The sequence below is a fragment of the Solanum stenotomum genome, chromosome 7 (genome assembly GCF_019186545.1).
Source record: "Solanum stenotomum isolate F172 chromosome 7, ASM1918654v1, whole genome shotgun sequence".
NCBI lineage: Eukaryota > Viridiplantae > Streptophyta > Magnoliopsida > Solanales > Solanaceae > Solanum > Solanum stenotomum.
Genome location: NC_064288.1, coordinates 4,794,276 through 4,820,288, shown reverse-complemented (window position 1 = coordinate 4,820,288; position 26,013 = coordinate 4,794,276). Strand labels below are relative to the sequence as shown.

The following is a 26,013-nucleotide window of genomic DNA, read 5'->3' as shown; positions in this document are numbered from 1 at the left end:
GTTGATGTTTCCTATTTGCTACTGGGTCCTCTTGATTTTGGGGCTGGGAGCTGAGGATACTTTTTGTAATTTGATGCATTTACTTCTCCTATATGATGTAGTATTACAAATTGCTTGTCGGGTGGGTGGCTGGGCATTTCGCGACAGTCTGCTAGTTCAGCTATCAATAGTCCAACTTAATGGTGTGCCTGAGAGGTATAGTGCAGTATCTTCATCAATGGGGTGAAAGACCAGGGGAAGGAATGGATTGGAGGGATCTTCTGCAAACATAGGGACATTCTTTCATTTCAAGTTAACTATAGTGAATTAAACAAATCCATGGATCAAAAAAAAAATTGTTAGATAGCTCATACGTACACATGCACTCATCTACAGTGCTGCATGATATGTCCTGCTAATGCTATCATCCCTGTTAATGCATTGAAGAAAGAAGATTTTGCTATTAAACCCTTCGGGGTGGCCCAGTGGTTTGAGCTTGGGACTTCCATGTTGGAGGTCTCAAGTTCGAAACCCCTTGCCAGCGAAAGCAGGGGTTTACCTTCTGGGTCAAGCTCGTCGCACCAGGCTTGCCTAGTGCGGGTTACCTCTCCTATGTGGTTTGCGAGCTATTGCATAGGAGTGGGGGTTTTACCCTGTGCGCACCCAAAGGGTAGCGGCTGTGGGTTTCCCTTGTCATAAAAAAAAAAAAAAAAGATTTTGCTACTAATATTACCTAGATAGATGTTGCATAGTGTTGCTTCAATTTGAGTAATTATTGGCCGATTAGCATTATGATCCACAATTCAACCCATCTTAACCCAACTCATTTTGATCCAAACTGGCTTTGGGTGGGTTGGGTTATGACCCATTTATTGACATAATATGTTTTGACCTGTCCTAATATGACATGACTCACCCATTTGACATTCGTAGACAGAAATATCAGTTGGATTAGCTGGTGGAGGGTCTGATCGAGGTCGTCTAGAGTAGGAGAAGAGCTAGAGTAAGAAATTTTGGAGTTGAAATGGGAAAAGTCGTGGATATGGTGTTTTGATATTGTGAATTGGTGAGAAGCAAGGGGATGTCTAGAAAAAGGTTACATCAGCTGAGACAAAGTACTTATGTGAATAGGATCATATCATTTGTAACATTTTTCGAGACGGGAGTACCTCAAGAAGATACACTTGACAGACTTCACCTACAGCATGCCATTTTTGGAGGTGAGATCATGGATGAAGCTGGTACACTCAAACACTCCTGGAGAAAGAGGAAACTGAGGTTGTTTTGAACGAAGTATATAATAGGGACTCTTGTTCTGCGAAACAGCGGAAGGCATGTGATTGATTAGGTAACAATTGGTCAGAGTAAGATCAATCCAAAAACAAAGCTGAATATGAGTACGAATTAGCAATGTACTAGCTGTCTGGGTGAATTGCCGATATTTACATTCAACAACTCCATTTTGTTTCACTTGATGACATATGCAGAATAACTTGTGAAGACAAAAGAAGCGATAGGTGCAGAAAATTACTCTCTTGATTAAATTTCCTAATTGGAACACCAAATTGATTATGAGTTTAAACACAAAAGGCTTATAACTGTTGCTTTACAATTTGGAACCCTACTAGTTGGAAGTTGCCTGTAGACGAGGATGATAACTGTGGCTTTACAATTTGGTACTGAGATATTCCTCATTATCCTCCCCAGTCAGGGTATGAAGGCAGGGTTCCAACTCCATTGGTCTGAACCACCATTCTTTTGTGGGAAAAAGGAGAAGAAAAATTATTTTACTTTTGTGTGGGAATAAGAAAAAGAAAAAGTTCAACTTTTTTTTTGTTGGAGAAGTGAATAACTTTGTTATTAATTAGAATAGAAAAAGTAAAAGAACTTTAAGACAAGAGAGAGGAAACTATTTTTAGGAGTAGGGATTCAGATCCTTGGCGCTCACACCATAATAAAATGGACCTTGGGCATATTGCAGAGCATATGGAGCAATAGATTGCTGGGGGAAATTCATAAGGGGGCACTTGGGACTTGGGAGTAGTGGGGGAATTCTAATTCTTTGGGACAAAAGAGTCTGGAAAGGGAAAATCGGTGGAGAGGGGGAGTCAATGAAGACATAGTAGGCATTCAGTGCAGTGTATGCAGATTGTAACGGAGAGACCAGAAGAGTGCTATGAGAAGAATTGGAAGTTACTAGAAACAGATTCAATGGGCCATGGGTAGTCTCTAGTGACTTCCAGGTACCCATCAGAGAGAACAAATTGCTATAGGCTTAGTCGTGCTATGACATAATTTTCTTCTTGTATTGAGGAACTAGAATTGGTTGATCCTCCTTTATTTGGAGGATCATACACTTGGAGAAGAGGGGAGGACCATAGAAGTGCATCAAGGATTGACAGATTTCTCCACTGTGCACAATGGGGGAAAGTTTTGGTCACATCAAACAAAATATTTTACCTAAAATAACTTCACATCATAACCCTATTGAAATGACATGGGGAGATTGAGATTGGAACAAGTCTTACTTTAAATTTGAGACATAGTGGCTGGAAGTGGAAGGCTTTAAAGATAAGGCAAGTGAATCGTGGAAGTCTTTCTCGGTGAATGCTTGAGCAGGATATGTAGTAGCTGAGAAGTTGAAAATGTGAAAAGAAAAATTGGAGTGGAGCAAGGACCATAGGGGGAGCCGAAAGCATGGGAAGGAGGACATTCTTAATCAGATAGCAAATTGGGAAAGAATTTAGGAACAACGGGCCCTTACGAACTGTTAGAAATTAGAATAGGTATAGGAACAAGAATAGAATAAACAATCCCACTTAGGGTAGGCATAGGAATAAGAATAATATATAGAATCTTACTTGGAAAAATATTGTAATGTTGTGTCCTAGTTAGAAAAGGAGTAATGTAGTGTCTAGGATTTCAATGTAAAAATATAGATACACAATTCAATAATATTTTTTCTCCTATATTTCTCACATGGTATCATAGTTTCTACGATCTTGGTAAAGAATCAAAGAGCTTGCGTTGTCGGCGGGCGGCTATGACCTATATATGCCTCCCGTACGATCAATGGTTATGTTAACAAAAGTAGGGACAATGATATATGCATGAACCCCATATTCAGGGGAAGAAAACTTAGCTAGATATGTCATCGTGCGTCAATTTTCGGCGACTTTCTGTGACTGTTTTGTTTCAACCCCAAATCCGCCAATGTTTGTGTGGCACAGTGCCATTTTTTTGATGTCTAATTTCTCATATCTAATTTGTGTAGCCCTGTGTCATGCTTTTGGTGACTAGTCTCTTATATCTAATTTGTGTAGCACCATGCCATCATTTCGGTGACTACTTTCTTATATTCTATTTGCATAGCACCATATCATCTTTTTGGTGACTACTTTCTCATATCTTTAGCACCGTGTCATCTTTTTGGTGACTATTTTCTCATATTCGTAGCATCGTGCATCTTTTCGATGACTACTTTCTCATATCTGATTTATGTAGCACCATATATTTTTTGGTGATTACTTTTTCATATCTGATTTGCGTAACATATTTAAATATTATCGTATCTACACTATCCAATTATACCATAATAACTCTCATCCTCAAGCTGGAGCGTATAAGTCATGTGCTCCAAGTTTGCCACAAACATAGTCAATTTTTTATCCTCGAAGTGATTTGTGAAAATATTCGCCAGTTGATCTTTTTGAGTAGACAAAACTCATGCGATGTATCCAAACTCAGTCTTCTCCTGAATGAAGTGACAATATATCTCAATGTGTTTCATTCTTTCATGAAACGCGGCATTGGAAGTGATATGTAGTGTAGCTTGGTTATCACAAATCAATGTCATCAGTTCAACTCCTCCCAACTTCAATTCTTGGAGAAGTTGTCCCAACCATATAAGCTCACACGTAACTAGTGCCATAGCTCGATACTCTGCCTCTTCGCTCGATCCAACTGTGACAACTTGCTCTTTTACTTTTCCATGATTTTATATTGCCTTCAATTAGAACACGATAACTTGAAGTGGACCGCCTATTAGAAGAAGATCCTGCCCAATTTGCATCAGAATATCCAACAACGTGGTGTGTCCCTTATCGTTATACTATAAACTTCATCTTGGAGATATTTTGATTTATCGCAGGATGCGAATCACTCCATTCCGGTGACTATCACAAGGTGATTGCAAAAACTGGCTATCTACAATAACAATAAATGAGATGTCTGGTCACATGATAGTAAGATAGTTGAGTTCGCCAACAAATCTCTGACATATGCTAGGATTTCTTAGAGGCTCCCCTTGTCCTGGAATAAGCTTAGTATTTGGATTTATGGGATTGTCCACATGTTTGCAATCTAACATACCAACGTCTTCCAAAATGTATAAGACATATTTTCTTTGTGTAATGGCATTGCCATGACCATACTATTCCACTTCAATGCCTAAAAAGTATTTCAGCTTTCCCAAATCCTTAGAGGTGTTGTTTGAGTTGCATAATACCTTCATGATCATCTCTTGTGACAACAATATCATCAACATAAATAATTAAAAAGATATGTTTGCCATGAGATGAATGCCTATAGAATATGGAGTGATCAACTTCTGTTTGGATCATTCCAAACTGTTGGACAACAACTTGAAAACGACCAAACCATGCTCTAGGAGACTGCTTGAGACCATAGAGAATCCATGAAGTTTACAAGCTAGTCTAGACTCCCCCTAAGCAACAAACCTTGGTGGTTGCTCCATATATATCTTTACAACAAGTTCTCCAGGTAGGAATGCATTTTTGATGTCCAGCTGAAAAAGGGGTCAATGATACATTGCTTCCATAGAGATGAGAAGACGGATAGAAGCCATCTTAGCAACTGGTGAGAAATTATTCTCCATTATCGATGCCATAAATCTGAGTGTATCCCTTAGCTGCCAATCTCGCTTTGAGACGATCAATAGCTCCATCCGAACCTACCTTAACTGTGAATGCCCAACGACAGTCAACTGTGATTTTTCCTTGAGGTAAAGGAACAAGCTCCCAAGTACCATTATCATGCTAAACAGTCATCTCCGCAATCATAGCCTGACGCCAATTTGGATGAACCACTTTGGAACTTTGATTGTTGATAAGCTTGTAATGAAGGCATGATATGAAGGTGACAAACGATGATAACTTAAATAAGCATAAATGGTAGTTTGATTGGAAATAGTTATGGTACCTTTGCGAAGAGCAATGAGAAGATCATCTGATAAGTGCTGGCAGAAGACATTGGTGGAGCATGATGGTGTTGTGTACCTGTATCAAGGTTAGAAGTACTAACTGGTATTAGCAAGCTTAGAAGGAGGTTGAGGTTGTCGGGAATAGACCTTAAGAGTTGGAGGTGGAGCAGGGATTGGAATAGTTGGAACCGGAAGGATGGATATGACATTTCGATTTCCCATATTAGGAGAAAGATACAAATAAGTCTCAGAAAGAGTAGCATTTGTAGAGATCAAATACTTATTGGTAGAGGGATCAAAGCATTTGTAACCTTTTTGTAGACGAGAATACCCGAGAAAGATAGATTTAAAAGCCTTGTGCTGAAGTTTATCTTTTTCGAGGGTAAGGTTATGAACAAAACAAGTGCAACCAAACACACGTGGAGGAAAGGGAAGCAAATTTTGGTCTGGATAGAGGATTGAGTGAGGACTGTGGTAGTGCAAAACTGATGAAGACATGCGATTGATTAAATAACAAATAGTAATAACGGCATCACCCCAAAAATATGAAGGGACATGATTGTGAATGAGCAATATTCGAGCTGTTTCAATCAAATATTTGTTCTTTCGCGCAAATACTCCATTTTGTTTGAGGAGTATGCACACAAGAAGACGAGTGCAATACGCCTTGGGATGACAAAAAAAAAGTAGAGAAGTATTTTCGGGCATTATCACTGATTAACTTCTTAATGAAAATATCAAATTGATTGTGAATTTCAGCATAAAATTTATGAAAGATAGAGGATAGCTCTGATATATTTTTCAGTAAAAATAACCACGTGCACCGAGAATAGTCATCAATAAAAGTAACAAAATAATGAAAGCCTAAGGAAGAACCAACACGACTTGGACATCATATATCCGAATGAACGATTTCAAACACAGAGGTGGCCCTATTATTGACGCACTTTGGGAAATAGGCACGAGTGTGCTGCCCAAGCTGGCACGACTCACATTCTAACAAAGATAAACTAGATAAACTGGGGACCATCTTTTGCAATTTCAAGAGACTTGAATGACCCAATTGACTTTGGAACAATTCAGAAGAAACAACGGAAATGAAAACAACATGTGGTGTTGGGATAGAGAGCAGGTACAATCCTTGTGACTCATGTCTTTCTCAATCACCTATCCCGTACTTCAATCATGCACAAGAATAGAACCATCAAGGAAGGTTACAACGCATTTCAGGTTTTTTGCTAATGAAATAAGATTATATGGACAGTCAGGTGCAACAAGGATTGATTTTAAAGGTATGGAAGGCAAAGGATGTGCTATACCTATCCCTTTTACAATAGTCTTTGATCTATTAGCCAAAGTAACAGTAGAGATGTAGAAGGGATAGTAGGAGTAGAGAGAGAGTGTTTTTGTTACCAGAAATATGGTCAGAAGCACCAAAATTAGGAATCCATTGTTCTTGAGATGGAGACTATGACATAAGCAAATGAGTTACCAGGTTGTATTTTGCAAGCAGTTGATTATTGTTGCCTTGATGTTTGGTACTGAAGGTAGTTATTATAGTTTGCTCCGGTTAAAGTGGTAGATTGAAATGATTCATATATGACATCAAGTGTAGGTAGAATACTATCTCCATTATGAGCCATTTTTTTTGTCACAAAAAGTACTATAGAAAGAGAGAGATAAAACTCGGCAGTTCTCTAATATGGTTGATTTAGCAACCAATTGATTGATCCCTCCTCTTTTTTTTTTTTTCAATTTATGTTGCTAAAAACAGTAGCTCTGAAACCATGAGAAATTAGAAGAAGAAGAGATATTGGAAATTGAATTGATTGATTATTCCCTCAAGTTGATGGGATTAAATAGTTGTTACAAATAATGTAAATAAGCAAAGAAACTAATAAAATAATACTCAATCTCGTAACTGCCTGCCTAATGAAAGGGATTAGGGAATATTTTCATATCTACACTATCTAATCATACCATATTTAAATATTCTCATGTCTACACTATCCAATAATACCATAATTAACAGTATTGTACTATACTATTTTGATTAATACATTGTTTGGATAAACCGTATTGTTTTTTGGTCGTTTTATAGTGCCACATACCAGTAATCTGAAGAATAAAGTACAATAGACAGAGAAAAAATACGGCACAGGTAGAGTTATTTTTATTTTTAAAAAGGTAGGGTAAAAAAAAATTATTAGATGAAAATTAAAGGCAAGATGTGAAAGAAAAAGAAGGTAACGACGCAACTCGTTACATGAAATGTCACGTTTCATTGTTACGTAATAACTTACTAACAATATGATACAATAAAATAAAAGTAACATCAAAATAAACTTTGTATTTAAAGTAACAATATGATACAATACAATATGTAACAACCTTCTAAACAAGTGAACTCACAAAATCTATCCTTGTTGACTTCTCCTACAGATCGAAGGTTGTCTGGTGGAGAGTGCTCTGCATGTCTCCCCAAAGATACAAAACAAACAATCTGAGGATTAAATAGTGTCAGAAATGAGATAGGGATCTTTTTTAATATGTAGGTTGGTGTTTGGGCAATTTATGTGCACCTTGACTATTCCACTGGGCACTTGCTACCTCCCCAATACAGGTACCGATAACTTTGCCCATCAATGCTGAGGCAAATGAAAAGAGAATCACCTAGTTTTTTTCAATGATACATGGATATTATAGTTAGATGGAAAGAACGTGAAACCCACGACAAGATGAGAAACTATATGTTCCAAACCAATTCCTCTATTGAAAAAACTAGATTTCCAAAGATCTTGATTGCTCTGTGTTATCCAAAAAAAAAACACAACTCTCATAAAAAGTTCCTTTATCATTGTCATTACGAGAAGTTTCTGTTGTGTTTTTCTCTCTATCTTGGTTATGATCTTCTTTCAAAATGAAGACTGATATCTTTGTCTGTTCATTTGAACATCGACCATTCTTGAGCTCATTACTTGGGATAAGTAATAGTCTTTAGTTTCTTTACCTACAAAGTGAATGAAATGATTACCTCTACAGTCCCTGCTATCTGCATTCAGTCTATTTGACTGTATCAGCACTGTATTTAAATGTGATATCTCCATTAACTGTGGGCATCAATATTTGTTGAGAAGTTGATGAAATTTATGGACTGTTATGCCGAGTCATCTGCTAGCATTTCTGCTCTCACCTACATGAATGCTAATGGTTACAAGAATTCTTCCACTTGTCTCAGGTTGAAGGAAACCACGGCAACTTTGGATGTTTCTATCTATCCGAGAACCTTGATGTTAATGATGAGTATACCTTCTGGGTTCAGAAGGACATCGATGAATATGAACATGAGCTTCTCCATGCTTTACCTGATAGCATTGGTCAAGGTAAACAGTGAAACTTGTGTGCTTTGGTGATGTGATTGTTCATTCTTTGTTATCTGTACTAATTGTCTGCTTATTCTCTTGATATTTGTTCATTACTAAGCTCCACTGCTGCAATTTTGCTGTTGACTTCTCTGAAATGGCTAGACCACATTTGAAGTCCATTATCAGCGAAGCTGCTATGAAACATAAGAACTAATTTCCACTTGCCTTGTTAATTGTAGGTCGAGCTTTGGATCTATATAATGATCAGCACATGTGCATGCACTTTGGGATGAACTTTAGTGATAATAATGATCAGTGCATTAATCCTGAAGGCTTTGCAAGGTTCCTTGGGTTGCTTGAATCTATTCCTTTCAATGATAGCAGTACAAATGATCATGCCAGAGCAGATTCTAGGTACTTTTCGACGAATTGTTTGGTTCGTAAATGTTGCATCCACTATGTAATAATCCTTGTAAAATGATCTGCAGCATATATTAGTCTCTGTATGAATTGCACTGCTAACACTGATATACTATGACGTTTTCTCCTTATGACACAGTGGTCCATGGACTCACTAGCATATTCTATCTGAATGGATTCTACTATTGTTTTTCTTGATCAGCAATCTGCTCATGTATCACCATCTAATCATATGATGCGTGATTTAACAGATAAGTTTATTTGGATTGATTGGAAATGTTTACCCTCTCACTTGTTAAAACTGTGGTCATGAGTTCTATGTTATTATACTTCTGTTTCCACTTCTCTGATATATGGCTTATTTTTCATCTGCTTTGTCTTTATGCTTGATCAGTATGGCTTTTTGATCAGTGCATGTCTTCATCCTATTATTTGTTCCAAAGCTTCTGTGCAGATTCTAAATTATCTGTATCTTTTGCTTTCCTTATGATATATACTTGATCTATACTTTCTTTTTATGTTGAATCAATTTTATATAACAAGGTACATTCTAAAGAAGAAATATGATCGTGGATCTTATGGTGAAGTTTGGCTAGCTTTTTATTGGAATTGTTCTCATGTCATCAAGTCTCCAAAAGGTAGCAATTTTTCAGCCAATACTATGAATGAAGGGGCTAATAATGAAACAAGGAAGAACCCATCATCTGCTGATGTCTGTGATGATGGCCCTTCCAAAGGCAGCATGTTCATTTTGAAGCGTATCATGGTATTTTTTATATCCTGGAATTGGATCTTCAGAATATTTCTTAGATTCGGTTTGATCATGCTGGTTAATCTTTTATCCTTACCTCATGACGGTTGATGGCATTCAAAAATTTAAAACCAGTGGTCTTCATGTCGATTAGGTACAACAAAATTTGCATTTGAATTTTCTTTTGTCATATTCCCCTTCCCACCTTTGACGCTCCAGGTAAATGACCTTCACAAGCTCTTTCCCACTTTTCTCAAGCAGTAATGCTTTATGGATGACTCAAGCATTGATAATCTTTGTGGAAGAATTAGTCTATATGAAGTCAAGACCAAAATCTTCAACTTAGTTGATGTTGTCAGGCTCCAGCAATCTCATTCTGCTTTGCAATTTCAAGCTGTATACCTGAGCATGGTACAATGTATATTGGGGTGATTTAACCTGTTTGCTTGTTTTCCCGCTCCACATCCCGGGATAGATTAAGTATATGTATGATGGTGCTAAAACCTGGGTCAGGATTGTGGGAGGCGACTCGGAATACTTTCCAGTCTTGATGGGATTGCACTAGGGATCTACTCTTAGCCCATTTTTATTTGTCTTGGCAATGGATGCTCTTATGTGACACATTCAAGAGGAGGTGTCATGGTGCTTGTTATTTGCAGATGATATAGTTCTTGTTGACGATATGCAAAGCGACATTAAAGTGAGGCTGGAGGTCTAGGCAGAACGTGGAGTCAAAAGGTTTTAAGTTGAGCAGGACCAAGATTGAGTACCTAGAGTGCAAGTTCAGTAACGCATTCCATGAAGCGGACGTGGAAGTGATGCTCGAAACTCAGGTCATCTCCAAGAAAGCTAGTTCCAAGTACCTAGGGTCAGTTATCCAAGGTAATTGGGAGATTGAGGAGGATGTCACGCATCGTATTGGGGTAGAGTGGATGAAACAGAGGCTCGCTTCTGGTGTTTTGTATGATAAGAATGTGCCGCCATTACTAAAAGGTAAGTTCTATGAGTGGTAGTTAGACCGAAGATTAGAGTAATTGAGATGAGAATGCTGATATGAAGTGTGGGCACGCCAGGAAGGATAAGAATAGGAATGAAGTTCCGGGCCAAGGTTGGATGGCCCCCGTGGAGGATTAGATGTGGAAAGTAAGGTTGCAATAGTTCAGACATGTGAAGAGAAGATGTGTGGATTCCCGAGTGAGTAGGTGCAAGAGGCTGGCTATTGAAGGCTTGAGGAAGGGTATAGGTAGGCCTAAAAAGTTTAAAACATCAGAAATATCTTCTGTTTGAGCTAATAGTTTTTGCTCACACCAAAAATAAAAAAGGCCTAAACAATTCATTTTAAGACTATGAATGTTGTTCTGAGTCCCCTCAAAGCACCTCTTGTTCCTCACAATCCAAATTGACCACCAAATGCATGCCGGGACAATCTTCCATCTTTCTTCCTTCTTGCTCACATTACCATCCATATTCCAGCATCTTAGAACGTCTGCACAAAAAAAAAAAAAAAAAAAAAACCATGAGGAAGAGGCACTGACAAACGAATAGTTTCCTTATTTTATATTTTATAAACGTTCCCAATAGTATGAGTCTATAAACATATTCTCTTTGTATATTAACAAAAACCATTTTAGAAAAAAATAAATAAAATAATTCAAGGAAAAAAAAGGGACGCTCCATTTTTGGAATGGTTTAGTAAACCAGAAATGTCTCCAATTGGAAACATGTTTGTTTTCAGAAGACAAACAGGCTAGTTTCTGAGATAATTGGGTTCACTTCATGGCGGTTGGTTTAGCAGTTAGAACTGAAATGTCTAGTTTTGTTGGATTTGAATAATAGTAGTCGCTTGGCAGGGCTAGATCTACTATGTAATGCGTAGAGTACATACTGTGAACCTCACTTTTTCGGTGATGCAATGTTGTATGTTACCTCAGATGGCTGCATGGTGCTTATATGGTACACCTGCTGGGGATGTAGACTATTTTATGCCCATAACCATTGTCGTAGGCGGGAAGAATTTAAACAAGGAAAAGAAACAGTTTTCTTCGACATGTATGATCTCCTTGTGTAAATCAGAGTTTGTTGTTTAAGTATCTGGTCTCAGTACTTTCTTGGCATTAGTTCGGATTCTTCTGAAAAACTATTGCTATCTTATGCATCTGTTTCAGATTTTCTCTAATTCTTCCGTAGAATCTTGCTAGAGTGTATAGTATGTGGTGATCTCTTTTATCATTCGTTGAAGTTTCCTTTCTTCTGCCTTTCTTGTACCTTGGTTTTAAGTTGTTTTCTTACCTTTTTAGGTTAGCTTAACACTTTGATTCTTTGGTTGTTTTGATTTTGTTTTGTTTACTGGTAGACCTAGATTTTAAAAAGTATCCTCTTAAGACGTTTTGTTGGATTAATATGAGACTGGTATCAGTTTTTCTTTTTGGTTATCAAAGTCTTTCTGTTTATTAAACTAGCAACTGCAAATAGGTGGAGAAAGGCACTGCTGTCTATTTAAGTGGGCTACGGGAGAAATATTTTGGTGAACTCTTCTTGAATGCTTATACTGTTCTTGGAGGTTCACTACAAGTTGAAGAATCAAATTCCCTCTTGCTAAATGCAAGACCTGATCTGCATGATCCTGTGAGAATACATGAATCAGCGGATCTAGAAAGGCAAAGCACCTTGAGGTTCGACAAAGTGTATGGTAAAAAGGAGGATATGCGGAGAACTGCCTTTGAGGATGGTCTTAATCACATTGCCAGATATGTGGAGTCTTTCGAGTCTCGATCCAATGAGATATGGCTGGTGTTTCGCCATGAAGGGATATCCTTATCAAAGCTTCTCTATACAGCTGAAGAAGTGATAAATGATTCGGATGGAGGAAATGAAAATATAAAGCATATTCAGATATTACATCCATCAAAATGGTGGAAACGGTTGAAGACAACAGAAGCAGGGCGAGAGGAAATGCGTAATCTGATTTGGCAATTGGTATTTTCATGATATGCTATATCCCTCTTTAGCATTGTTTTTATTTCTCCGCAATAAATACTTGTTGAGATGTTGTTCCTTGATCATTGGATTTTGATACGATACACAATCTCTTGTAGCTTTTCCATCCTTTGTCTTTTGTTGCAAATCATGTCTTTCATTTGACGTTTTCTATAGTATACGCAGCTATGGTGCTATTATTCTAGATTAGATTGTTAATGTTTTTCTACTTCACATGGATACTGTTGAGGAGCACGCTTTCCCATGTTGAGGTGGCTGCAAATACTTCCACATGCTTGCAAAACATTTCTCTGAGGGTTGTTACATTGTCAACCTAGTGCCCCAAAATGTTCTTGTTTACACTATTATTGCTGCAAGTTTAATCATCTAGACTTAGGTCATGTAGTAATGAATGTTGGGGTTCTTGTGTGAAAACTTGATAGTCAATTGAAAGTAACTACTGATAACTAGAATATCATGTTTTACCTATTAACTTTGCTTGCACTGTTTTCTTTCAAGTATCTTCTTCCATCCTGACTAACGATCTTCCATTTTCTTCATGAGGCTGTTCATTTCTATGTTTCTGTTCTATGCAGTTGATGGCACTTAAGTCTTGTCATGATCGCAATATCACCCATAGAGATATAAAACCTGGTGAGAGTTTTTCATTATTTGTACATAAATTTCTGTACTAGTTTCTATCTGAGAAAGGAAAGATAATGTTGCTTTATCTGTGTGGTAGTGATGTGTTATCTAAGCTGTTTTTTTTTGGGACCGTCTTGTATCCACTGATATGCTGTATGTTGAAGGGTCCTATGTGTAGTGCTCACATCTTATTGTGGAAAGGGTCTCCTGCTCTGTTACACATCGGTGAATACCTGTGGGTAATGTATAATCAGTCTTAGCCAAGTTTAGCTCCGTTTTGCCAGTTAAGAATTGAAAAAGCCTTTGGTAAAAAAAGGATAGGAAAATGTACTCTATTTTAATAGCTGACATTTTTTCTTTTGAGTGGTGGCAAAGACTACTTATCTGATGTTTACATATAGCTAGGGCCACAATCGAATTCTTAATTCTCACAGTTAAGCAAAAATTCAGATTGAGCAACAAAATAAGAAAATAAGAGAGATAAACTGAATGGTTTCAGGGAAAAGACCCTTCTCACCTTCAGGGTGTTTTAAAACAAAGATTTTGGGCAATGACACAGTGTAATTACACATCACGACATTTTTCATCAGTTTAAGTATAATATCTGCTAAGAAAATAAATCTTGAGCCTAACACAACCCCAAGAGCTAGTTCAAGTGGAGGATTGTCCAAGACTTTATAAGGAGACTATAATCCATATAATTAACTGTGTAGGATTCTAACTTGGCGCCGCATGCTAAGGCCTGATATATGGAGCATGGAGAAACATAATATGGGTGACCCAATATTGTATAGCCGATATCAATAGCATATTGAATTGTGTGACCATCTCATTTAAAAGATTAAGCTATTAAATAGGGAACGCCTTTATTTACTTAATTATGTCTTCAACACCCCTTCACATGCGAGAGTGTTTTTCTTTTAATGGGTCAAGCACGTGAAATTTATTTAATAAAGGGTTGTAATGAGATTTAAACCAAGAACTTTTACCTTCCCCGGTACCATATTGAGAAAATAGACATTACGTGTAATTAAACCCCAAAAGTTAGCTCGATGAGGATTCACAGCTATATAAGGAGACTACAGCGTATGCATTTAGCTGATTATAGACTTTGATGTACTAAAGAAGTTGTTTTCCTGCTGGCCTTTTGTATCTGAAATTTGTTCAGTATTACCGATGAGAACAACTGCGTTGGTATTAGAAGATATATTACAGTTGGAAGAGGAGGATGTTGCTTCAAAACAAAAGACTTTTGGAGTATTACTCTCTGTAACTCACAAGGAAAGAGGGTGAAGTAAAGGTAGTACCAGAAATAAAAGAAATATATGTTCTTGATTATGCCAACCAAAGTGAATCGAAGGACAATACTCTTTTCTTTGTGTATCTTTATTTTTCTGTAGTTCTTATGTTACATTTGAACCTGTATTCCCAAAGATGACTGTTGAGTGGTTGAGACATAAGAGTAATAACTTGGAGATTCCAGGATTTCAATCTTACTTAGACACCCAGGGCCCAGGATCCTTGTATTTTTAACTCACGATGTTCTCCTGCTTGGGAGTTTCTAGACCCGATTACTTTTGAACTACAAGCCTTAGAACGACAGCAAGTGGTGTTCGATAATGAGGACTTTGACTGCCATAGCAACTGTGAAGCGGATGATGAAGGAGACGAGGGGAGTACTTATTCTTTATCTTTGCACGTCTTGCAAGATCAATCTCTTGAAATTCCAAAGCAAATTACATGTCTAATTGATGCTGCTACTGATTCAGATCAGTCATCCATCTCCCGTAATAATGATCATCTTCATCTTCCTTGCCATGGTGAAGGTATCCCTGGTCAGCAGGTTATACATACTCCTTCAGTCATCTCTACTTCTAAATGGACAAAGTTAGTCATGGTTAAGGCTTGCAAAGCTTTCGGCGTTAATGCTATCGGATTTGAGCATGAATTACTGGGCATGATTCTCAGAATGGATCAACGAAGACAAGATCAGGCTAAACAGAGGGTTTCATCATCAGAAGGTGACTTGAAGATGAAGAAGAAAAAAGGGGCAACTTAATTAAAAAGGTTATCTTCGGGTTTAATTCAAGATGTTGAACCAATCAAGGCGAGGGGTAGGAGTCACAAAGCACAATCCAGATGAGAATAAAAATTCTCAGTTGGAATGTCAGGGGTCTGAATGACAGTAGGAAGCGGAGTACCATTAAGTCTCTATTAATGAAGTGGAAGGCTGACATAGTTTGTCTTCAAGAAACTAAAATTGAGGATTGGTCACAACAACTAGTCAATTCTCTTTGGGGGAATAGATGGGCCAGCTGGGCAGAATTACAAGCAAACGGTACCAGGGGGGGAATCATAATTTTGTGGGATAAAAGGTTCTGGAAAAGTGTCAACATTGAACCAGGAACCTACTCAGTCTCTGTAATTTTAGAGAGTATCGAGGAACAATTCAGATGGTGCTATACATGAGTGTATGGACCACATACAAACAGCGAAAGGGAGGATCTTTGGTATGAACTAGCCTCGATTAGGGGCACTTGGGATGGTCAATGGGTGTTGGGAGGAGATTTCAATGTGTGCAGATTTGACTACGAAAAATTCAACTGTCATAGAAGGACTAGAGCTATGGAGAACTTCTCAGAAACCACACTAGATTTAGGATTCATGGATTTACCTCTGTGAGGAGCGCAATATACATGGTCAAGAGGAACTGAGCTTTTGCAGGCATCGAGAATTGATAGATTCTTGATCTCATCAGAGTGGAATGACAGTTTTAAGACAATAAAGCAAGTGGCCCTTCCTAGAGTAATATCTGACCACAAACCTTTGATACTTGAATGTGGGGAATGGGACTCTAGCTCATCCTACTTCAAGTTTAAAAACATGTGGTTACAGGGTGAGGGGTTCCTTGATTCAGTTAAAAACTGATGGAGTAGCTATGAAGTAGAAGGCAGTCCTGATTTCGTTCTAGTACAAAAGTTGAAATATCTAAAAAATGATATCTCTACATGAAATAAGGAGGTATTTGGGAAGTTGGAAGAACAACGAAGCCAGGCTTTGAATAACCTCACTAATCTAGAACAATCTTCTGAAGGCAGAATCCTTTCTGAGGCTGAAAATGCTCAAATGATTAACTTGCAGACACATTTAGAACAATTAGCAAAGATTGAGGAGGTTTCATGGAGACAAAAGTCAAGATGTTTATGGCTTAAGGATGGGGACAGGAACACTAAGTACTTTCAGAGCGTGGCTAATGCTAATAGAAGGTACAATTGTATTGATAAGCTAAAAATAGTGGAGTATGTAATTGAGGATAAAAGAGAGATCAAGGAGGAAATTTTGAGCTACATCAACATCTGTATACAGAAAATGAACCATGGAGACCATCGGCTAGATTTGAGAATTTAGCTAGAATCTCTGAAGCAGAAAGTACTTGGCTGGAAAGGGAGTTTGAAGAGGAAGAGATCTTCTCAGTTATTAAAAGTTGTGCTCCTGATAAGGCTCCGGGGCCGGATGGTGTTACCATGGCATTTTTCCAACATGCCTGGGAGATTATCAAGTACGAGATCATCAAAGCTTTGAGACACTACCACCAACACTGCCACATGGTCAAATCTGTAAATGCCACTTTCATATCCTTGATTCCTAAAAAGAAAGGGGCAATTGAGCTCAGAGATTATAGACCAATCAGCCTTATTAGCAGCATTTACAAGATAACATCAAAGCTTCTGGCAAACAGGCTCAAAACAGTGATTGGAAAATTGGTTTCTGGAAGCCAAAATGCATTTGTTCGAGGAAGGCAAATATCAGATGCAGCCCTCATTGCTAAGGAAGCTCTAGATTGGAAAATAAAGAGTGGAGAACCAGGGTTGCTAGTGAAGCTAGACATTGAGAAAGCTTTTGACAAAGTAAGCTGGTCATACTTACTTACTATCCTGAGCAAATGGGGTTTGGTGAAAGATGGATAAGATGGATGAAATTCAGTATCACAACAGTCAAGTATTCTATCTTGGTGAATAGATCACCTGTGGGTTTCTTCCCTCCCCAAAGAGGGATTAGACAGGGTGATCCTATTTCACCATTCTTATTCATCTTGGGAATGGAAGGCCTCAGCAAAATGATTCAGAAAGCAAGTTCTTTGCATTGGATTGAGCCATTTAAGATAGGAAGAGATCCGACATCTCAAGCTAATGAATTGCATCTGCTCTATGCAGATGATACATTGATTTTCTGTGGTGCTGAAAGATCACAAGTGATGCAGCTTAATCTAACTTTGTTTATTTTTGAAGCTATTTCAGGTTTACACATGAATATGCAAAAGGGCACTATCTACCCAGTTAATGAAGTTTTAAATCTGGAGGAGCTGGCTGATATCATGCCTGCAACATTGGCTCATTTCCTTCCACTTATTTGGGTCTTCCTTTGGGTGCTCAGCATAAATCCACTGAAATTTGGACAGGGGTTATTGAAAAGTTTGAGAAGAAGTTGGCAACATGGCAAATGCAATATCTCTCCTTTGGTGGTAGAGTAACACTTATCAATAGTGTTCTAGACAGTTTACCTACTTATTACATGGCCTTGCTCCCAATGCCAAGTGAGGTTATAGAATAGATTGACAAGATAAGAAGGGACTTCCTCTGGAAAGGCAACAGGGAGAAACACAAATTTCATCTCATCGAATGGGAGAAGGTCACACAACCAAAATACCAAGGAGGTCTTGGCATTAAGAACCTTGCAGCCCACAACAAAAGTATGATGATGAAGTGGCTTTGGAGATACAACTTGGAAGACGCAGGGCTCTGGAAAGAGGTCATCATAGCTAATCATGGAAGGCTGAATCAATGGTGCTCAAATATTACTACACTTCCTTACGGAGTGGGACTGTGGAAGAGTATTAGGATGTTGTGGGATACATTTGATCAGAACGCTTACTTTGAATTGGGCAATGGTTTACTCCTAAAATTTTGGACAGACAAATGGCTTGGAAATACCACTCTTCAGGAGGATTTCCCAGATCTGTTTAGAATTGCTCAAGATCCCAATTCTGTTACTGCTGCTAATAGAGAAGGGATCAATTGGGATCTGAGATTTAGAAGGAATATGCATGATTGGGAAGTGAATGATCTGGTAGACCTTTTTGCTAGACTGCAACATTGTCACATTAATCTCCAGGCAGCTGATAAGCTCAAATGGGGACACCAGAAAGGAGTTTATACATTCAAGGAAGGGTATCAACAGTTGTGCTCTAGAAACCCCGTGATAGCTAACTGGCCCTAGAAACTCATTTGGAGGACCAAGCTACCATCTAAGGTAGTTTTTTTTACCTGGATAGCTCTATATGAGGCATGTCTCATCCAAGACAACATAAAGAAAAGAAAAATCCNAAAGGCAACAGGGAGAAACACAAATTTCATCTCATCGAATGGGAGAAGGTCACACAACCAAAATACCAAGGAGGTCTTGGCATTAAGAACCTTGCAGCCCACAACAAAAGTATGATGATGAAGTGGCTTTGGAGATACAACTTGGAAGACGCAGGGCTCTGGAAAGAGGTCATCATAGCTAAGCATGGAAGGCTGAATCAATGGTGCTCAAATATTACTACACTTCCTTACGGAGTGGGACTGTGGAAGAGTATTAGGATGTTGTGCGATACATTTGATCAGAACGCTTACTTTGAATTGGGCAATGGTTTACTCCTAAAATTTTGGACAGACAAATGGCTTGGAAATACCACTCTTCAGGAGGATTTCCCAGATCTGTTTAGAATTGCTCAAGATCCCAATTCTGTTATTGCTGCTAATAGAGAAGAGATCAATTGGGATCTGAGATTTAGAAGGAATATGCATGATTGGGAAGTGAATGATCTGGTAGACCTTTTTGCTAGACTACAACATTGTCACATTAATCTCCAGGCAGCTGATAAGCTCAAATGGGGACACCAGAAAGGAGTTTATACAGTCAAGGAAGGGTATCAACAGTTGTGCTCTAGAAACCCCGTGATAGCTAACTGGCCCTGGAAACTCATTTGGAGGACCAAGCTACCACTTAAGGTAGTTTTTTTTACCTGGATAGCTCTATATGAGGCATGTCTCACCCAAGACAACATAAAGAAAAGAAAAATCCAATTCCCAAACAGAGGCTGAAACCCCAGACACCTTCTTCTTCATTGTGAGGTGGCCTCAGAATTATGGAGCATGTTTTTTTGTCTCTCTGGCATCAATTGGACCGCACCCCTCACTGTTAAGGATGCATATGAGAGTTGGAGTCTATGGAAAGTTGACAAAGCCATCAAGAAGATCTGGATTATGATACCTGCTTGTATTTTTTGGTGTATTTGGTTAGAGAGGAACTAGAGATGTTTTGATGGAGAGTCAACTGCTTTAGGCATTTTGAAGACTAGGTGCGCTGAAAATTTGTTTAGTTGGACCAACTTGTATCCCGCTGTTAATGCAGAACAACTTCAGGATTTTACTAACTCATTAGCTCTGGCTTAGATAGTTTGTATAGTTAGCCAGAGATTTTTTTGTAAGCTCAAATGCCATATCTTGTAAATTTTGCATCTTCCTGATGTTGTTATTAATACCACTTATCTTATCAAAAAAAAATATCATTCTACTCCTATAATTATTAAGCTACCAGTATCAATCAACACTCTTCTCAAGTTGGTGTAAAGATGGCGCACTTGCCCAACTTGCTAGTTAGTGTATGAAAAGTTCGTTTGATGATGCCTTTGGTAAACACATAAGTTAGTTGCTTTGCCAATGACACGTGGACCAAACTCAAGATATCATGCGTAACTTTTTCTTTGATGAAGTATCGAGCAATTTCAACGTGCTTTGTTTGGTCTTGCTGGACTTCACAAACACCCTAGATTATAGCTCAATATTTGCCTTGAGAGAAAACTCGACCTCTTTGATAAAAACAAAACTGTTAGAATAGAAATAAGTATTTTCTACTTAGAATAGAAATAGGAATAGGAATAGGAANTCAAGATATCATGCGTAACTTTTTCTTTGATGAAGTATCGAGCAATTTCAACGTGCTTTGTTTGGTCTTGCTGGACTTCACAAACACCCTGGATTATAGCTCTATATTTGCCTTGAGAGAAAACTCGACCTCTTTGATAAAAACGAAACCCTAGTGTGTGAGGCAGATAACTCACCTCAAAAAGGTAGCAATTGCTCTGATACCATGAAAATTTCAAGAAGAAGAAAAAGTTTCTTTATGTTTCTTGATGAATATACAACCCATGAGAATGGGTACTTATACAATGAGTTCTAAGACTAATACAATATCATTCAACTCCTATAGTTAAGCTATCAGTATCAATCAATAGAAAGTTACCTTTGAGCCTTGAAAGTGAAGAAGTAGAGTTTGATTTGACATCTTTTTGTTAAGACTACAGTTGAAGAATTAGACGGAAAGAGTTTTATTGTAACTGCGATAAAGTATGTCAGTAAGAAAAGAAAAGGTATGCTTTCAATGTGCCAACGCAGTCTAATTTAGTTGAAAATAAGTTTCAAAAATGTCTGATATGGGTTTTCTCTTGAGTTGTTGATTATATTTTTTATTTGTCAGCTGTTATGTCATGTCTTAACTTCTAATTTCTCTTTGATGCTAAATAAACGTCTGTGAATTTCTTGTTAATATACGGTTTCTGATTTATTTTTTTCTTTCATCTTATTTGATGAAACTGTGTTCATGAGCTTTCTAAGGTTTATTTAAAGGATCCACTATCCTTATGCTTGTGAAGTACTGTAGTCAAATTTTCACTGTTCTGAAGGACTTAGACTTTCCACATTAATTTTGTGTAATATATCGAGACTATTTTTTATATATAGAATGGAATTCTTACACTAGTATTCTTTGTAATTCTATATGCAAGAGAATATGGTCATTTGCTTCGAGGATCAAGATTCTGGGAGGTGCTTGAAAGGGTATCCGAATGAAGATGAGAATTATATAACTAAAATGTAGGTCAATTATCTTCTACTTCCACATCTTTTGTGTTGAGTTGTCTTCTACTTTATAGATAACTGCTAAATATTGTTTCTATTATTTCCACAGCTTTTGTGTTGAGTTGTCTTCTACATTATAGACAACTGCTAAATGCTGTTTGATGTTTAGTATGGATTCTCGAGTGATCTCAAATGTGTCTCCCCATGTTTGGTTTAAACCTCATTGCATCATAGCTATTTTATTAGAGTCCTATGGATTCCATCTCTTGATACTTCATCAAGTGTCGGAAAGTTATCCATATGCGGAAAATGTAACTCTTATTTTCCAGGGATTTCATGAAACTAATATCTGTGATGACAATGTGGTCTTATTTCCTCCTATGAATTTCTTAATTTAGTGATTAAATATTTCCTCCTGTGTAAAAGACAAAGAAAGAGAAGATATTTATTGATGACTTGATGATCCACTGAATACAAGACTATTTTTTGGTCTCAACACAATACACATATTTTGTTTTTCTTATAACAGAAGAATTTTATTTTTAATAAGGATCATTCATACAAAAAGGAACTGATCTAAGTGAGGCAGTTCCATTCGCATCTCTATCAAGAGTATTAGTAACAAAGGACGGAGATGCTTGAAAAATATGAGGTTTGTTAGTAAATTTGACCTTAACATTCTAGCAAAGGAACACTTTACCTATAACACCTCCTTTCAAAAAGTTTAAGTCTTAGTAAAAGCTGATTATTGTGCATAACAAGTACCTTCTTAATTTTGCTTATAAAGTAAAGTGAAGTAATTTAGTTAAGGAAATCAGTACCTAGAAGGTTGTCATAAAAAAAAATCAGTACCTAGAAGGTACTGTACAGATGACAAATATTGCGTACTTGATCAGGACCTACACAAAAACAGCATCTAACAGGTCCATGAAATCAGAACAGGTTCTGGAAACATTTAAATTTTACAAATTCATTCATTTCCTTTTTTCCTCCAAAACATCTTTTCTTCCTCTCCTGCCATACTTTCCAGATGATACACAGGTACTGACTTCCAATTGTTCTTCAGTTTTCTCGTTACACTTTGTCCTTGCCAACAGTTCAGTAATTCCTCAAAGCTTTGTGGCATCACTCAGAACACCAAATATATTTAGAAATATAAACCAGATCTACCAGGTTTGATTGCAATATATCAGCAGATGATTAAGAGATTCTCAGCAAATTCACACAAGAAGCATCTATACTGAATCCCCTTTTCTGCAAATTATCCTGGGTCAAGCAAGCATGATAAGCTGCAACCCACCCCAAACATGCAACTTTGGTTGGGGCCTTAGTTTCCACAACAATTTCCATGGCCAGAATGTCTCTGAATCAAGATACTGATCTTGTAACCATCAATAGACAGGATTCACCATATATTTTCCCATGTTATTTGCAAGCCAAACCCAAGTTTCTTCCTTGTTTTCTTCAAATAATTATTGTCTGCATTTTCTGCAAAAAAGAACTAGCTTCACCCAGTCCCCAATCATTTAAGTCTCTCCTAGGCTGAAATTCCCATCCGTTTTCCATAAAACTGTCAGCCATCAAGCAATCTTGTCATCACCATGCTATAAATGACTGGAAATTGGGTAGTATCAGACGTCCTTCTTATGGCAAGGCAACAAGAAAAATAGAAGCTTTCACTAGGCCAAGTGGAAAGAAGTAATTATAGGAAAAGCAAGGTGGCCTAGGTATCAGAAACTTGAAATTACAAAACAAGGTTCTGAAGATGAAATGGCTGTGGAGGTTCATCCCAGAAAGCCAACTTTTGTGGGGAAGAGACATCAAGATAAAATATGGGGAGGAAGACTAGTGGATGATTAAAGTGGTTATCACTCCATATGGGGTCAGTCTATGGAGATCCATCAGGGCTCACTGGCCATTTTTGAAGGACAGCTCATTCATCAAAGTGAATGATGGAAAACAGAGCTCTGTTTGGAAAGACAACTGGCTAGGGAATGAGAGTCTTCAAGAAATAAATATTCCTAAGACATATTCAACTTGGTGAACTTAGTGGTGCATCAACATAAGACCATGGTAGAAATAAGGACAGATCATGGAGGATGTGTTATCACTTCCAAAAGAATGCTGAATGACTGGGAGATACAGAGGGTGACAGCATTTTGCAAAACATTGGAATCCTGGGGGACTGATTTGCTCAGATGGAAGGAACACATCTCTGGCTTATTCAAGGTGAGGGATGCTTATAAAATGATGAGCCAGGTAAACTTTCAGATTGTAGACTTTTCATTAGTGTTAGAGGCATTTCTTGAATAATGTTTGGAAAGATCACTGGAGTTTTACATAGTTGGGAGGAAGCAGGAGTTCGGGCAGAAGACAGGAGTATATGGAGAATTGTCCGTGCAAGCATTTGGTGGACAATCTGAAAAGAAACGGAATTCCAGGTTTTTGAGGATTTGAGTAACTTAGTGCACAAGATCAAATGGAATTGCCTTTTGTGTTTTGTTTTTTTTTTTGGTGCAAACAGACTTATATAGAGGATTCTGTTGATATAGGTGATGTTATAGATACCATTTAGGATAGGAGGAATTTAAAACAAATATCTTGTAACGCTACGATTTTCCTGCTTTCAGGAATTTCCTTGTTCCACTTCTATAGATATTTTCCTTGTTTCAAGAATTTCTTTAGTTTCAGTGAAAGCTAATCATATTGTGTAGTTTCCTCAGAGTGGGAGGTCTGGCAAGATAAAGAAGAAAAAAGGGACAGGATGGAGGTGAGGGAACTGGGGAAGAGAGATGAAAGAGTGGGCTCAGACGAGAAGAAAATGAGGCCGGGTAGGGGTGGGGGGATAGATTCTCTTTAGCTTGTCTTTTTTGGATTGGAAAGAATGTTTCTCTACTTTTTTCTTGATTAGGTTTAAAGTTGTATATTTAAGTCTTTACGAGTATAGGAGAAGCACGAATATTCGAACTCTAAATGAAGTAACTCATCAAATATTTGTTCCACATTGGACTGACACATACATTATTAGTGATAGTCTGTTCGATTAGATGAATAATTGTTATAGAATCTTTCCTTTCTTTATAAACCTATTCTTAGTGGCCTTATTCATTTTCAGGCGTATTATTGACTTTGGTAGCGCAGTAGATGAGTTCACATTGAAGCACTTGTATGGGTCTATTGGGCCTTCAAGGTATTATATTTTCTGAATCTTTCTTTTCAGCCCTTTTTGCATTAAACTGAATGATATCAAGGTACTTTGAACTTGTAATGTGCATTTACTTGTAAATCCTTGTTCGTGAGTGGTGACTTCTCTTTTTGTTTTTGATTCTCCCTTTCAGAGTGTCTTGGTACAACATGCCTTCTAATTAGGATCAAAGAATGTACCTATTTGGGAATCATGGTAGCCCAGTTAGTTGGCTAGGACCTTTGTAATCCTCTCACCGAATTTCCCTTCCCCTCACCCTTATGTATAATAAAAAATTCGGATAAAGAGAAAAAAGGACTGTACATATTTGCCTGATGTAGAATTCAGACGTCATTTACAGTCATGTTTGCGTACCATCAATGTGCAATATTGAATATTAAATTGAGAATACTACTGTGTTCCTTATTTGCTACCACTAGTTATGGTCTGGTCATCTTTATAAACTTGCCTACTATGTTCATATAAGATGAGGAGCATGTGACAGCTTTATGTTTCTCTCTCTCTCTCGGTTTTCTGGCTGAATGTTACTTAAGCATGTATATTTAACTGACAACCACACACACACACTATCAATAATTAGTGGCTCCATCACACACCCTTGTTATCTGCTTACCTTAGAGCATATACAGGACATACTCATAGTAATTTAAATGGGTTGATCTAAAGATGGTGGGATATCAAAAGCAACAAGGATGACATATCATGGGACACGCCACCCAAAAGAAAAACACTTCTCCATAATGTTGTGTATGGTTTCTGGAGTGTATTACTTATTCTAGTTCTTCTGTTACTCTTGCTAGTGTTAGGTTACTAGCTGTCCATTTCCACGCACTGTGATAACCAGCTGAGCATTACCATTTATGGGCTAAGCGCAGGCCTTCCTACAATCTCTGGAAGTATAATTAAGAGGTCATAAAATCTCTGGAAGTATAGGCTGAACATGAATTCATTAGGGAAGTTTTTTGATAACCTAAATGATGTGATGTTTGTCCTCTACTTTTTGTGCTGGGGAATGTATAGTTAATAGGTCATAAAATCTCTTTGCTGCTCCTAGCCAATTTTTCTGTGGTATATTGAAGAATTGTACCACCTTTTTTTATTATTACATATTTCTTTTTATTTTTCTCAGTTCTGTTTCCTTTTCTTTTTTAACAGAGATGAACAAACTTATGAATATACTCCACCTGAAGCTCTTTTGAATGCAAGTTGGTACCAAGGGCTGACTCCCACCACCATGAAGTATGTCAATTTCTTGTTAATTGTGAATTTTGGTTCTGGTTATATGCCCTATTATTATGTCAGTGTACGATCCACTGTTCTATAACATTAATTCTGCACTTGTCATGTGTGTCTTTTAAGCATAGAATCTGTAATTTGGAATTGAATGACATTCTGAAGGCCACCAGATTTTTGTTCATCATTTTGATTGGTATTTACTGAATGTAACTTCATTCATTAAACTCAAGAACATCAGCCTTGTTATAAGTGTT

General features: G+C 37.6%; 1 protein-coding gene across 2 annotated transcripts in view; it reads left to right on the top strand.

Annotated features, from left to right (window-relative positions):
* Positions 1-25,882, top strand: part of LOC125870278 (uncharacterized) — a 43,454-nt gene extending 17,572 nt beyond the window's left edge. For both annotated transcript variants that reach the window (XM_049550675.1, XM_049550676.1), the window contains 8 exons: positions 8,439-8,583; positions 8,805-8,979; positions 9,529-9,751; positions 12,209-12,712; positions 13,309-13,366; positions 21,246-21,333; positions 24,434-24,508; positions 25,679-25,882. In XM_049550675.1, the coding sequence (XP_049406632.1) occupies positions 8,439-8,583; positions 8,805-8,979; positions 9,529-9,751; positions 12,209-12,712; positions 13,309-13,366; positions 21,246-21,333; positions 24,434-24,508; positions 25,679-25,847 (1,437 nt within the window). In that variant the 3' untranslated portion in view covers positions 25,848-25,882. The remainder of the gene's footprint in view (positions 1-8,438; positions 8,584-8,804; positions 8,980-9,528; positions 9,752-12,208; positions 12,713-13,308; positions 13,367-21,245; positions 21,334-24,433; positions 24,509-25,678) is intronic.
* The last annotated feature ends 131 nt before the right edge of the window (positions 25,883-26,013 follow it).